This window comes from Cebidichthys violaceus, unplaced genomic scaffold (assembly GCF_023349555.1).
Source record: "Cebidichthys violaceus isolate CVI_PGR_0920_01 unplaced genomic scaffold, fCebVio1.0.p SCAF_11, whole genome shotgun sequence".
Lineage (NCBI taxonomy): Eukaryota > Metazoa > Chordata > Actinopteri > Perciformes > Stichaeidae > Cebidichthys > Cebidichthys violaceus.
Window position 1 is genome coordinate 4445511 of NW_027176274.1, and position 15286 is coordinate 4460796.

The window sequence follows — 15286 nt, forward strand, 5'->3', positions numbered from 1 at the left end:
AAGGATTTTCCAGATGAAAAATTGTGCCTTTTTCTTATATTGGTTCACGATGGTTATTGGTATTCTCTGAGGAATAATGCAGTATGCAGTCACAGGCTTTCATAACCACTAATGTTGGCTAGATTTATTATATTCACGATATAAGGCCCTGCTCTGCTACAGAGGTGTGTTCAGGTGTGGCTGATCTGACTTGTGTTCAGGTTGAATCCTGAGGATTACATGAAGTCAAAAGACAACAGGTGGTCATTCACTCCTCCTTTAAATTGAGATTACAGGCACTTATGAATATGCATACAACGTTTTTATTGTTTGTAGCATTATTACAGTGCTTAAAACATGCTTCTTTTTGCTGGTAAAGCTGTAATATTCCTGTAACAAGTGGCGAGCCATGTCTCCACATCACTCCAGAGCAGATCGCTGTAGTCGAGGCACTGCTGGGGGACATTAGCATGACTAATGGCAGACGGCCGCAGAGCGTGCAGCGCGTTTCAGAGACAGCGTTGTTTTACCTGCTCAGGCCTTGATGTGCTGAGTCTAGAGTTCTCTCAGTTCAATCCAGACGCAATGTTAACAGAAGCTTCTGTACTAATTACACAGTGTACTATGTCTTCAGTGCACATACAGGTAATAGTATGTTTGTTTATGACAATATGTATGGATGCATTTGTTGTATTTTTCAAGTATTTTTGTTCTGTTCTACAGCAAAGTGGTCATTTACAAAAACTAGACAAAATGTTTGATGACAAAAAAAAGTAATTTTTTTCAAATGACAGTTAAATTCTTTATTTTTTTTCAACAGAATGAAAGGTCACCGTTTTAGAAAATGGACAGTTATCTTTCTGAAGCTTCAACTGGATTCACCACACAGTGGAATGTCATAGGGGCAGAACCATGATAATTACATTACCTCAGAGCTTAACATGTTTTTTTTCTATTTTAATCAAAGTATTGTTTCGTGTCTTTCCTTGCAGACTGTACGTCATGGCTTTCCTTACCAGCCCACGGCTTTGGCCTTTGACCCCGTGCAGAAGATCCTGGCCATCGGCTCCAGAACAGGCGGCATACGGATGTATCCTTTTTAACCTTCATCAGCGCTCTTCCTCCCTTACTCTTTGTCTGGAGACACACTAGAAACCTCTACATACATGAATACATATTCATACTAAATACATTACATGGCCTTTGACACTATTTATTATTGTACATTATAAAAAACAAAAAAACAAAAACAGAATTTATCCCAGTAAATCACAAGTGTTGAATGTAAAAATAAATGTTTTTCTTACAAATGAACGTATAAGTAACACTGATATTTGTGAATAGCCATGAACTATGGTAGCATCAGGAGAAAACGGCATTAACAGCACAGGCTGTGTGAAAGAGGCAGAAGTTGTATCTTCTCCGACACAAACCCTGTGGCACTGCTGTAGTGTGTCTCCATGCAGGGGCCTTCCTTCCTCCGCCCCTCCCCCCTCCTCCCCCTCTAATTCTCATCCCTCTTTCTGCCCTGTCATCTCTTGTTGCTCGGCTGTCATGTCACAGGCTCAGAAATGTCCATCCAACGGCCCGTCCCCCGGGGTAACCCCGGTCACTGGGATGGGAGAGGACGTGAGGACCAGGTAGGAGATTACACCCTCATGAATACCCGGGGTTCCCAGTGTGCCTTCGGGGAAGCAAGCAATTATTGATGCTGCAAGCAGCCGCGCTGCTCCGAACCTTAGATGGACAGACAGAGTGATTTATCTGCTGAAAGAAACAGAGAAATCATGAGACAGGGACAGAGGAAGATGTGACATTGTTTGAGGATTTTGAAATAGAGGGAAAGAAATGGAGAATAAGAGGCTCTCTCGAATGGATGCCTGACTGTGAAGCAAGGCTTCGATTTCAGTTGGATAGAAGCCCTTGAGTGACTTAGCGTTTGTATTGACATGCTGCACACACACCTTCATCTGCTCCCATGTGGCCCGTCACTGACTCTCTCTCTCTCTCTTTCTCTTTCAATTGCATGCTCTCACATACACACATTTCTCTATTGTGCTGATTCTCATTCTGCCTCGCCCTCCATCGTGTTCTGTCTAGAGGACCTACCCCCCCCCCCCCCCGGTATTTCTGCTTCTTTATTCAATTCACCCTTCCTCTGTCCTTCACAGTCTGAATGTTGTTCCTTTTTCTTCCCTGGGCTTTACATGTCTACCTGCCATCTTCTCTCATGGTATCTCTTTGTTTGTATGTTTGTTTCCTCTTATTGCTTTCTTAATGTGTTTCTCCTCTCCATGTTCCTTCCATTGTAGCTGCACAGTGGTAGTCATTGCATGAATTTGTCGTGCTCCATTTCTACTTTTTTTTAAATGGTACGATAGTAAGTCCTGCCTTTTTTGCTTTTGTTCCGCATCGACACTATGTTAGTGTTGCACACACACAACCAACCAGGGATGTTTCACCATTTCACCACATTTTCATTTTTCTCTCCAGGGTGGAGCAGCGTGTAAAAACCGTCTCTTCCTCCTCTGTTTGTGGGCTGTGACTGGCCCAGTACCGCAGACAGACGCTGCCCCTCTACACCAGCAACCGCTCATTATTTGGCAAAGAAATGTGTATTTTGTTCCCGTTAAGAAAAACCTTATGATCTCCCGGAGGCTCGAAGTTAAACATTCAGATGACATTATTGATCGGCTGCCGCTATGTGGGGTCTCAGTGGAAGGTGCCTTGTTTCAGTGTGTGGTATGTGTGTGTGTGTGTGTGTGTGTGTGTGTGTGTGTGTGTGTGTGTGTAGGCATGCCTGTGTCCCTCCAGTGTCTGTACGGTGTGCCTTCTTGTTTGTGTGTGTCAGTAAAGGCAGAAGAGTGATCGATATATATATATATCTTAGTTTCCTCAACGAAGTGTGGTTGCTTTGTCAGAAAAAAACATGTAGTCAATAACCTGTTAATAATCTGGATACTGGTCCCAGTACTGGTACTGTGATTTATCTAGTGAAGTGATCCAGATACAACTAGTCTAACCCATTACTGGTTTACATGAATATGAAACAGTGTTGGAGAACGTTCCTCCGCTGTGTTGGGATGGCTGCAACGAAACTAGTTAGCTACGCTAGCATCTTTAGCACAGCGGTCAAGCGGCCAGAGCCTCGTGGGTCGAGGACAAACCCACTCTAGGCCCCATGAACAACATGAGCTTGTTTTTAACTTATTTAATAGGGTTTTTAAATACACAGTTCTTGCACTTTTATTTCAAATAAACAACCTATGAAGGAGTTGTCAATTTCCTCTTTGTGATTATCTTATTACTTTTGAACTTGTCTGGACTTGCGTATTGAAATATACTTACTAGCAGTTGAAAATGCATTGCTGTGCACTTTATTTCTTTCACGATAGAATGAAGCAGTCGATTTCACCTTCATCCAAAGCTTCAAAGTGAGAGGATGTGGAGTTGTCAGGGCTTAGTGTTGTCTGAAGAAAGACGTTGGTTCTCAAAGGAAGTTACGAGGCATAAGCTCATTATGATCATTTTGGGTACATCATAAGTTTAAGAAAGGCTCATGCCTTTCATATTATAATCTTGTATTGGCTATTCATTGAAATAGATACGTTAGCCTCTTTATAAGCATTTTACCCGGTTTAGAGCTTTACCAAGTTTTTACAACATACAATTATGTTTACATGTTTCCTGATTATACTGAGTGCTGCTGCACAAACAGCACCCTGGCAAGAGACTCAATCAAACAAACTCATCAAATGGGTGTGTGTTGTGTATCTCCTGATCCAACATGACCCTGTCTGCTAAACTCCCCTACTATTCTGTGTGATTTGAATTCCCTGAATGACAAATCACTTCTTTCTTTTTTCCAAATCATGATTTCCCCAACGGTTGAAACTTAAACCCTCCATAAAGCAGCACGGTGTTACATTCCGTCGTATGGTGATTTTGTTTTGAACAGTATTGTTAAAGCCTGCACTGTGTGTCAACATGTCACAGTGGGACTGGTCCCCGCTCTGGTGAGTGGTGCATAGTGACGATGTCATCAGGGTTGGCGCAGTGGGTTGGCAATGAGGCTCTCTGCAGTGGGCTCCTAGGACACACTCCCCCCCCCCCCCCTGCCTGGGGCGAGATTACCAAAATATGCTGAGATTTGGTTTATTGAGAGCAAATAGACCGAAACAAAGAGCACGACAAGTGTAAGCGTGCATGTCTGTGTGTGTTCAACGTGGTCCTTTGTCTATTTCTGTATACGTGTGTGTGTGTGTGTGTGTGTGTGTGTGTGTGTGTGTGTGTGTGTGTGTGTGTGTGTGTGTTCCTTATTGTTGTTGGTCTGTGTGTGATGTACTTTCAGTAAAGGGTTCAGGTAATAGACGTCTGATTGACAGTCAGTTCTCATAACAGTCAATGTGATCAAAGAAATGGAGAACAGAAATGTGGAAAGAGACAGAGAGCGATGGAGAAGGATGAGCGTGAGAGAGAACAGAGGGTTCTCACCGACATCAACGGCGTGTTTATCAAACACCTGACAGCTCAAATTGATCCACGTGTCACTTACACAGCAAATCTGTAAATCATAGCCACATTCTTTGTGAGACATTACCCGGTCCTGAGGCTGTTGCATTAGACCGCGTTCATTGTAGCTATAAGCGCACATGCTCCTGATAAACCGGCGACAAAGGCTAAATAAAACGGAAGCATCATACACGTCGCTGCTGTAAATATCTTTGATATTGATTCGTAACGTCAATGGATGCGAAATCAACACCGGGCATATCAGTAGACTCGACTGAAGCTGATATTGCATGCCGTCCTCCATCAACTCGAGGTGCTGTCGGGACTTTCCCTCTGCCATCAATTAGTTGACAGTGCCGAGTAATCGAGATCCGTCAGCCGGCGGTGACAACGCTGCTCTGCCTCTAAGAGGGCGGCTGCTGCTTTACTCGTGTTGTTCAACGACCAAGCAATTAGTAAACCTAATTGTAACAATGGAACATGAGTGGACAATGGGAGGAGGTCACAGCTGCTGCTGCTGCTGCTGCTGCTGCTACAGCCCCGTATTAAATCACACGCCGTCTTACAAACAGATTTGCAGCGCCAGTTTCGACAAACAACACCATCAGATAGTTATCAATTGAGCATTCGTCGTGATCGCACTGTGTCACTGGCTCACTGTGTCAAGCAGGCTGCAAACGTAATGTTGCAATCGATGGCTCCGCTACTTCAGAAAGTGTCCAGTGCCAGAATCGGACGCTACCCAGATCAAGACTTGTTTGCACACTCCATGCTCTTATTTACAGAAGTATGCTTTCACCACTGTTAGCACAAACTCCGGTGCCCAAACTTGAGCTGGCTACACACCCGTTGCCATGGATACGAGCTAACGCACACATAATCGCAAAAAAAAAGAAAAAGACGTGAGCCCTGCCCAGCTTCTCACCGGGTCTCCATTGAATTACGCCTAATTGGATTTGCAGCCCTCTGTTTTGTAAACTAGAGTAATGGCCGATTTTTTTTCTCCACTGGTGCCAAAAGGTGAGCGAGCAAAAGTGCTGCTCCGGCAGTGAGGCTGAGGAGCGATGAAGCAGCAGTAGGACAGCTGTTCATGAGCGCGCGCTGCTCTCTATCCTTACTCTACCCTTGTAGGGTGCGCGCTAATTGAACAAACGGCTCTACCCTGTAGTTAACCCCTGTATGAAAGGGAAAGAAATACGAGTGTGGTTTATTTTGAATCAGAATGAAATATAGCAAAGAATATTTTATTACTGATAGAGTCAGCACTTTTTCAACACAATCGCTTCACATTATCTGCTCTATCTTTAGTCTGTACAACACGTCTTTTAAACCTTTAAATCGTTTTTCTTTTTCCTACAATCATACATTGTATGCCCTTCATTGTATGTAGATATTATGTGAATGGTACGTTTTGCTACTGTTTCGGTATCATGATGTCGTCACATGGATTTGCTTGTGGCTGAATCTGAACGCTGGTAACTGTTGGGTTTTAGTGGTCGTATTTTTGTCCCCCCCCCCTTCGTTTAAGTCCTCATCCTTACCTGGGGTTCCAGTAACACTGGTATAGTTGGAAGACCACTCATTTCCTGTGATATAATGATCCCACCTACAGTACCACTGAGAGGGGAAAGGAAAAGCACCCAGTGCCCCATGTTGCTCCAAAGTGTGTCTCTGTCTCAGTGACGATCCTTAGTCAGAGAGGGAAGGTCTATTTGTCCTTTTCATTTTCTGTTCTTCCTCCTTCTCTTTCTCTTCTCTACTGTCTTGGCCTCGGTTTTTTTTTTTTTTTTATCTTCGCTGTCTCCTTCTGCCTTCATCCAGTTCATCTTCTTCCTCTCATTTTCTTTTTCCTTCTATGGACATAATTGCAAAATTAAGAATTAAAAAAAAAGCTGTAACACAGATGTCATATTGCTGATCAGTTGCTGACAGCCTAGCTAGCTAAGGCTACTAAAGTTAGCTTGCGATAGCTGAATGCGTGAGGATAAAGAGCACTGATCTCAGGTCTGCTGGTTTCCCAACAGATGTTGCTGCTGAGCTTTCCAACTATCATGTGTTTGTTATACATGTATTATTATATGTTTCCAGCCGAGTGGATGAAGTTAACAAAATCATTTTCCATCGTTTACTTTCTGCTCCATCCAGTCTTACTAAAGTCTGCTGAAGTGTTTACTTTGTGTTTGAACAGGAGCGCTTCCTGTTTTGTGCTTAATATTTATTATCAAGTATCATCTAGTGGCTCTCAGTGAAACAATCCAGCACCAGAGGCTGGCAGATCTTCTCCATGATGGTCATTTGTTTTTTGCTGCACCAAAATCTCACAGTTCGTTCAGGTGTATTGTCAACGTGTTACACCATTGTTGTGGGAGGACAGAGGATTATTTCTATGTACATGTGTGGAAATACTTTCCGTTGTTAGACTTAGCTTGATTATTACTTTCATCTTCAGCCACTGAAGTATTAAATGGAGGAGGAGCCTTTTGTCCTGATGCAAATTAGTATAACCTGTGTAGAACACTGCTAACTGTATCAATGTTCCATATCATGAATTCATATTACAAACATAAAATGATAATATAGAAGAAACAATAAGGAGTTTTAGAATAGAGCCATAGCCCAGCCTCATTGTGGCGTTTGCAGTGATTGAGGACATGTTTGATGTTTGACAATCATTTGTGAATTTCCTGTTCTCTTTCTTAAACTGTCTATGCTCAGAAGGGTTTCAATACTTACTTTCATCCTCTTCATCTTTTAAATTCTTATCCCCAACATTGCCAGTCATTGCTCTTCTTTTTGTCCCTGTTAGGGATGGCGAGGTATTCAACGGATGAAAGGTCAGCTGCTTATTAATAGCAGCGCTGAGAATAGTCTAGGAAATGCCACCGGTATTTGTTCACAGTCCAGCTTCTGCTAAATGATACATTGCAAAGTGTAGACAGTACGACACGGGCTGCACAGAGCTCAACTAGCAGCTGGAGTCAACAAAGATCACGGCCATTTTTTAGACCGTCTATGGACTAAATGCACTGATGTTCACCAATCATACATGAACACAAGCATCACAGAAGAGCGAAATAATAAGACAGGCTTGTTGTGGTTTTCAAAAATCGGCAGAAAAATTTATAAAAAATTGTATTAACTGAGCATACTTCAAATCTCTTTTCTACAGAGCTGAGACAACAGGTCTGAACCGTTCTCATCGTTCTTTGATTGAATTCTGTGGCTCAGGGGTAGAGCGGGTCGTCCTCTATTCGCTCTAGGTAGGTGAGGTACTGTACCCCGAGCTGACCCTGAAGGCAGCGCCATCGGTGTGTGTGTGTGAGTGAGCATGTACATTAGAGCCTGATGGGCAGGTGGTCCCTCGCGTGGCAGCGTATCAGTGCGTGAATGTTGACATGTAGTGTAAAGCGCTCTTACGCATTTACCGTATGAATTTGCGAAAGCTCACCAGATAAAAACAAGCAGAAAATATTTCATTTTTCTCCAAAAATTCAAAAGTGTAGTTTTCCAAGAATCAGGGCGTCTCCTCGACTACAGACTGACCTTTACCTTTATCTGATGTGTGAGGAACTCTAACCTTTACTGCACAAAGGTCACTGAAAGCTGCTGTGGTTCCTGTACTGTGGGCATGTTGGCAGCGAAAGTCTGAAGCATGAAGCGCATTTAGCGGACTTGTGTAAATAAAATAGTATTTTTTTTTTCTTTCGGAGTAAAGCAACAGTGTTGCTGAGATGTGTTACTCATCGGCCCTCTGGCTCATGAGGCTGTGCACACTCTCATGTGCCCACACACTCACACACACACACACACACACACACACACACACACACACACACACACACACACACACACACACACACACACACACACACACACAGACACACAAACAAAGAAACAAACATTGAAAGTCTTCTGATGATTTCTAGAGAATTCAGCAGCATCCTATCGACCGTACTGTACTCTCCAGCTGAGAAGAACTGCGAAAGAAAAAGTAAAAAGAGGCCTGTGAGTCACTGTGCCTGCATACATTTGTGTGCGCACATGTCCATCAATGTATGCAATCCTCATATTTCCCACCATAACAGGTGGGGGTGCCTTTAGTGGATAGAAAGCACCGAGCGGGACAGAGACAGGGAATTGAATGAAGGTACCGCAGAAGCTGAAAGTCAAAGACATATGGCTCCATTTTTCTTGACAAACTGCGTGCGCAATGTGCAACCCAAAGCACTGGCGAAGTGGCATTTTCACACCATGCTGTATGAAGGCAATTCCCCTTTCAGCTGATTGACTGGAGGTCTGTGATCCAGCTGCAGTCTCTAATTGGCAACCCTAATTGGAGTCAGGCACATTGTCAAGCTGCAATTATGCACGTCGGATCCACTGGCTAAATTTGTGCGAACAGCACCAGACTGTTGCTAAAAAAAAAAAAAAAAAAAAAAAAACACAACACATCTGGTGCTCTCGCCCAAACCATTCTTCACACCGCAGCGTAAATCAACACAAGGGTTTGGAGACTGACATTTTGTAGGCAATCCTACATTTGAATGCAAAATTGTGGGACAACATAAACATCTCTTTTAAAAAAAAAAATAATTTGGCAACGCGTGTTTTAAGAACCAATATTTGACGACAACTAATGTCATCAAATGTCTCTGCTGTCCCCTGATTAGTTTCTGTTTGATGAACCTCTTCTAATCCATTTTGAATTACCCCCCCCCCCCCCCCCAGTAAACCCCCAGGAATGCAACGTTTAAGCTGCCCCAGTTCTAATGAAACAGTGCCAGTCCATTCTCAATGTGGACTGTGTTCGTACGCTGGTGTTTAGCCATGAAGGCGTCTAATCATCTTCATCAGAATGCTTTTATTTTCATGCAGTCTCAGTTCCCTTCTTCCTCACACTATCACATTTTACCACATTTATTTATTTTTTTTTAGTGGAAAGAATGCAAATGAAGCCAGGCTCTGAGTGAATGGCGGGGATGCCGTTATAATCACGAGCCGCGAAGAAATTCTGCGAATGCAATTAGCTGCGCTGCCAATGCAATGGTACATGTAATCTTTAAGTCTTTAATTAGATCAGATTACATGTCCCTTTGAATTATGTGATTTTGTATGTTGGGACTTGATGTTTACTCCTCGTGATGGTGAGGAGGTGTGTGTGTGTGTGTGTGTGTGTGTGTGTGTGTGTGTGTGTGTGTATGAGCGTGGTTCTTCCACTGTGTAAACACATTACGTAATGCATCGCTCGATTCATCGGAAACCTTAAGGAGAGGACGACTGAAAAAAAACAAAACAAACAAACCGGAAGGATTCTTTTCGGAGTCTGCGTGAAAGATAAGAGACAATGAGCTGCTCAGCATTCTTATCTCAGCGCCCAGTCGTGTCACGTGGAAAACTGTGCATTGCAACTCACTAGAAGATAGCGCCGTTAGATCTATGTCTGCGTTGCATCACACGGTGGAATTCAAAAGTCAAGGAGCAATAGAAACGGTAATGAGGGAGAGCTTCAGAACCGCTCCTCTCCGTTTAGAACAGATTGTCATACTAGTCGCCTTAGGTGATGCAAACGTAGACGTTTAAATCGTCGCCAACAGCGTGTTTACACTTTATTTCTTGCTTACATGTATAGTTTTGACATTTCAATGCTGAGACTAACCATTGATATTTCAAAATGTTGTGCTTTGTTTAACTTTTTCTAAGTATGAATGACATCAGTGTTACACGATTGATTATCTATTGCGCTGGAGTTTGACATGTGCAACTCCTTGTTTGATGTGCATTTTTCTATTGTGATGACATCACAATTCTACTTTTTTTTTTCCAATATGAAAAATCTGTGCCGTGCTTTTCTGCTGTGTGTGTGTGTGTGTGTGTGTGTGTGTGTGTGTGTGTGTGTGTGTGTGTGTGGCAGTGACATTGAGAGAATATGAGGGAAGGATTATTGCTCTGTGCTTGAATAATGGCATTTTTAAAAAAGTTTTCTGATTATAAATGAAATCTATAGAAAGACTTTTCATTAGGGATTAAAATGTAGAGATGTTACCTTTTAGCCATTACTCAGCTTTAAAAAAAAAATTTTGTTGGAAAAATCCTAGACTAAAATGTTATATTCCTGCACACATGTGGCGTCCGCCTGTATGGGTTTGGTGCTTGTTCTATAAAGGCCAGTCCTTATAGAAAGACTTTTTTTCAAAGACTCACAGAACGTAAACACACAACACACTTTGTTAAATCTATCAGTGTCACACTGACCTGCATTTTTTTTATGCATCGAGTCTACATACCCAAATATTCCGCTGTATATGTATTCTGAATGTATTCACTGTAACTGACTAAGCTCCCAGTCTGTCTGTTTCACTACAGGCAGATTCCCCTCCCTCGCCACTGTGGGCGTGGAAACTAAATGATTGAATCAATACATGCAAATACCGTTGATTTCTTTCCATGAAGCTGACGATCGCACTATTTTGGTTCAGTAGATTTCTGCTGTCAGTCGGCCCCGGTGAAGGCCGGTTAGCCAGCCGCCGGAGGCACCGTCAGTGCGGATCGGATGACAGAACTCCAACGGGGATATCCTGTAACTCTGTGATTAACAGCACATGTACGTAGTCAAGCTGCAAACAAGAGCAAACGGTACTGCGTTGTCTGGCTTCCATCATTTACTGTACATCCTGTAAATACAAAGCGTTCACATGACACATCCTGACTTAAGAATCAAACGAGGATCCTCACACACATTTGGAGGAGCCAGTAAAAGGGTTAGGCCTGGTCGCAGTTTTAGCTATAGGACACTATAGGACACAGGTGTCCGTTACACTTTCAGCTCCATCCATACAACGTCTGAGGTTTGGCTTTCATTCACAGGAGGTGTTAAGTCTCACATGCAATGTCTGAGTAGTTCCACCATGAACATCATTTATTAACTTCAAGCTCTGGGTCACTCTTGTAAAGTACAGGGTCTCTATTCAGCGTTATTATGCAAACTTTAGCACCTTCACACTGTATATGTCCAGAAAGTGTGAACGGGAAAACTCATTTGACATCTTAAGTTCTAAATTTGAAAATCGAAAAATAAATACGTTTATTATACAATGGTTACAATTATTTCTAACTGAATGCAATTTTGACTTTACCTCATAGGAGTTCAAAAAGCAGTAATGCTTCCAGACAGTGTCATGTGTTGCATACGATGACAGCTTCTCTGATAGTGACACACACACACACACACACACACACACACACACACACACACACACACACACACACACACACACACACACACACATAAGTACACAGAGCTGCAGTACACTGATGATAAAACAAGCATTTACAGAAGCATACACACATACACACATGTTTTTTCCATGGGAGCCTTTAAGGTAATTACGGTAAATGAAGGGGCAGCGATCTCCCCTGTGAGTCTTGTAGCATTAAGAGATTAATACAGATATTGTCTACCAGAGATTTTGTTAAAAAGTCTCTGTCACTGTATTATCTTTGGCTGTAATAGATACAATTTCTGGGCACTGCTGCAAATCAGCGAGCAGGAACACCCGATGGAACTATTGGATTCGCGGGACGTTTGCATGAATGTGATGAGGTACCCGACGTTTTTTTAGGTCTTAAAAAGACATTTCCATCGGACTCTTTTCACTTTCATACATCACAGTATATCCTAATGTATGTTGTTATTGCCAAATCAAATCACATATGATGTGAAAGAGGAAATAGGATCACACTGCAAACCACCATTATATGAATCTGCCATAGGGGACAGCGCTAAGGACATCATATGCAGTGTTGTCTTCATAGCTGAAGGGACTCAGGTTTGGTCAGTGCGCACCCATCTTGTCTTCTTCCAATTTACAAAACGCCCTCCACCTAAAAAAGAACTACAGACTGTGACGGTGCCTATGTTGTTGTCATACAGAAGGCGGTAGTATACAAAAAGAGAATCATATGCAGGTTATATGTCTAATGTCTCAACTAAATGTAATAATACACATGAGCAGGATAACATCCCCCCAAATGAATGGTTTTAGTGCATCATGGTTCCCGAAAATTGTCTTCATCCCTATGATAGTAACCTCAAAAGAAGACAAAAACAAAGAATAGATATCATAGACCAATGGGCCAAAATGTTTCAAGGACATGCACTCCAAACAAATAGCACTGTTGCTTGGCAATGCTTTAGTTAAGATATTACAAAATGTTTGTCCTGGGTGAGCAACAAAAGGAGCCGTGACCGTCGTCATAGCGCCACACGGTGAGCATCTCTTTAATTCATCCTGTCCATCAACACAGCAGAGTAACAGACACTAGCCAAAGGGCTTCACCGATGCCAGCTGCCTCCCTCGTTAATTTGATTCCTCACCTCGTTGCCCGGGCCTGTAGCATTTAGCCACCGAGCTGTCCAGGTGTTTGGTCTACTCATCTATTTGGGAAGACAAAAGGGGGGTTTTGTTGTTGTTTTTTCGGGTTTTTTCCCTCTTTGTCACAAAGCTGTTTGTTTGATGGATCTGGACAAATAGACTGCAGGTGCTAGAGAAGGATATTGTTTTCTCCTAATCCCCTTTATCAGGGTGAGGACTGATCAGAGAAGATAGAGATGGGGAATCATACAGTAGGGAGGTGGAGTGTGGGGCTGATTGTTGAAGGAGGAAGCGCAGGGTAAAGTCTCAGGGAAAATGGCAGTTCGAGCATCTTTAGCTTCAGTAATGTGACCGGCGGATTACGCCATCAGGGAGTCATTTCGAAAAGGATTTCATCCAATTTCTCCGGGATTTGATCGCTCACAAGTGTCCGTGTCTGAGTGAGCTCGGGGCCTCTTGAAAAACAGCAGTGATTTTGGAGCAGCGCACCACGCACGATGCAGTTGTACCGGACTGTTGGCCGTTACCCACACCTCCCCCAGATCAGTAGACGAGCGATGTGGGAGAAAGGAATATATCGGACCACGCTCTTTTTGGAAAATGAAACATGTGACACACACACACACACACACACACACACACACATCCAACTTGATATTGCTCTGCCAGCTACTTGACCAACAAGCTAACGATGCCTGATAACCGTACCTGATGTCACGACACCTCGGCAAGCGCTGCGATCCGGAGTCAGAGGCAGCGCAGCTGGAGAGAATTACTTCTCTTCCTCATCATGGGGCCCATGCAATATATAGTGTATATATTAGTAATAGGCAAACAATTGTTAACAATCAAATATGATTTGATTAAAAAGTAAAATTACGGAAATTCAAATGGGCTATAGAGAACGATTGACCGCCTCAATATGCATGTGCTGCCGTTTGGAAAAAGGGATTTTTTTTTTTTTCTGATTTATGCCAAACCCTCTTTTATGAGGTCATACTTCAGTGCACTTGCTGCTATCTCCCCTCGCGCCTCCATCTCATGCTCAAAACCAATAGGTGGCTATTTTATCTGCTCTCCTGGCCCCTGAAAGATGAGGAGAAATGATTAAAAAGGGCAGATCGGGGAGGAACAAATTCCCAGAGACAGATAAGAGGATCCTGCAGGTTCAGGCTGTAGAAAGAGGGAGATGTAGGAAAGAAGCGTAAACGAGAAGGATAGAAAGGGGAGCATGAGAGCGGAACAGGGGCGTGGTTGATGTGGCCCGACCGCGTTGATGAGGAACTGTGTTTAGATCAAATTGAATTCTGTCTAAATGGAAATTTCTCTAGGCTGCTGTGTTCTTGACTGATTAGATTGGAGGTGATAATTGTGTGTTCCCATAGCACAGGAGCACAACGAGCGTGCACACACACACACACACACACACACACACAAGTGTGCAGTGCAAAAATATTGATTCACTTCAGGAAAAAGAAAATGCATCTTGTTTTCTTTTTTTAGCCAATCAACTTCCAGTTTCCTGAGTGAAGTGTCAATTGGTTCATTAGTGAGGTAGTCTGAGACATCCTGACTGAAGGCCCTTACATGAGGTGGATTGGGTCGTATCCACGACACTTATTAGCTCTTTTCCTTTGTGACTTCGTCGATATGTGTTTGTTTGTTTCGTGGACTTACTTTTAATGAGAGCAAACTCCTACATGCGTCTTCAAAGCTTTTAAGGTCCGATTTGATTGACTTTGGGTGTCAAGGGGTCCAAACAACATGTCACTTGTTAATAATGAGCTATCAGTGCACCATCTCCTCTTTTGAACGTTAAATATGACTAATTAACGACATAATGGCAGTGGCATGCATGCTTTTATTCCGTCTTCCCCCTCCCTACCGTTTTCTTTTTTTTGAATGCCTTTTATTCTTCCTTCCCATGTTCCTTTCTGTTTATTATCCCTATTCTAGATCATCCTCTTTATTTCCTGTCTCTTGCTGTTTCTCAGTGTTTTTGTCTCATTTCTACTTCTCTCTTTCTTCCTTCCAATGTTCCTTCCTTCCTTCCCTCCTGTTTCCCTCCATTTAGATATGATATTTGGACTCTGCTTGTTCCCAACATTCGTAGTTTCTGGGGTGAATGAGTCACGTCTCAATCCAGCAGCACTCTAATCTCTTCCCTAATACCGCCCGCAGCTTCATAGAGACCGTGACATGCAGGCGTGCTCGCTGTTGCATCTGTGTGGTTTTTTGTGTGTAGCCGTGCACACATTCCAAACATGCATTGTGTGTACAGTTTAGTGCGCTTGTGAGTGAGAGAGAGGGAGGTTGGAAGGGGTGTCGTAGGCTCTGAAAAGGATGCACGCCTCCAAGTGTAAGCAAGCGATTGGTGTAGGTGTACATGTGTGAACACAAGGGTGAATGCAGAGATGCCTGCA

At 43.0% G+C, this 15286-nt stretch overlaps 1 protein-coding gene across 10 annotated transcripts in view; it reads left to right on the top strand.

Moving 5' to 3' along the window:
• Positions 1–854: 854 nt before the first annotated feature.
• Positions 855–15286, top strand: part of stxbp5l (syntaxin binding protein 5L) — a 101893-nt gene continuing 87461 nt past the window's right edge. For 4 of the 10 annotated variants that reach the window (XM_068738294.1, XM_068738303.1, XM_068701420.1 and 1 more), the window contains exon 1: positions 856–1069. In XM_068738294.1, coding sequence (XP_068594395.1) covers positions 921–1069 — 149 coding nt within the window. In that variant the 5' untranslated portion in view covers positions 856–920. Of the gene's footprint in view, positions 1070–15286 lie in introns of all 10 variants that reach the window. The other 6 variants (XM_068701404.1, XM_068701388.1, XM_068701412.1 and 3 more) reach the window with 4 other exon arrangements.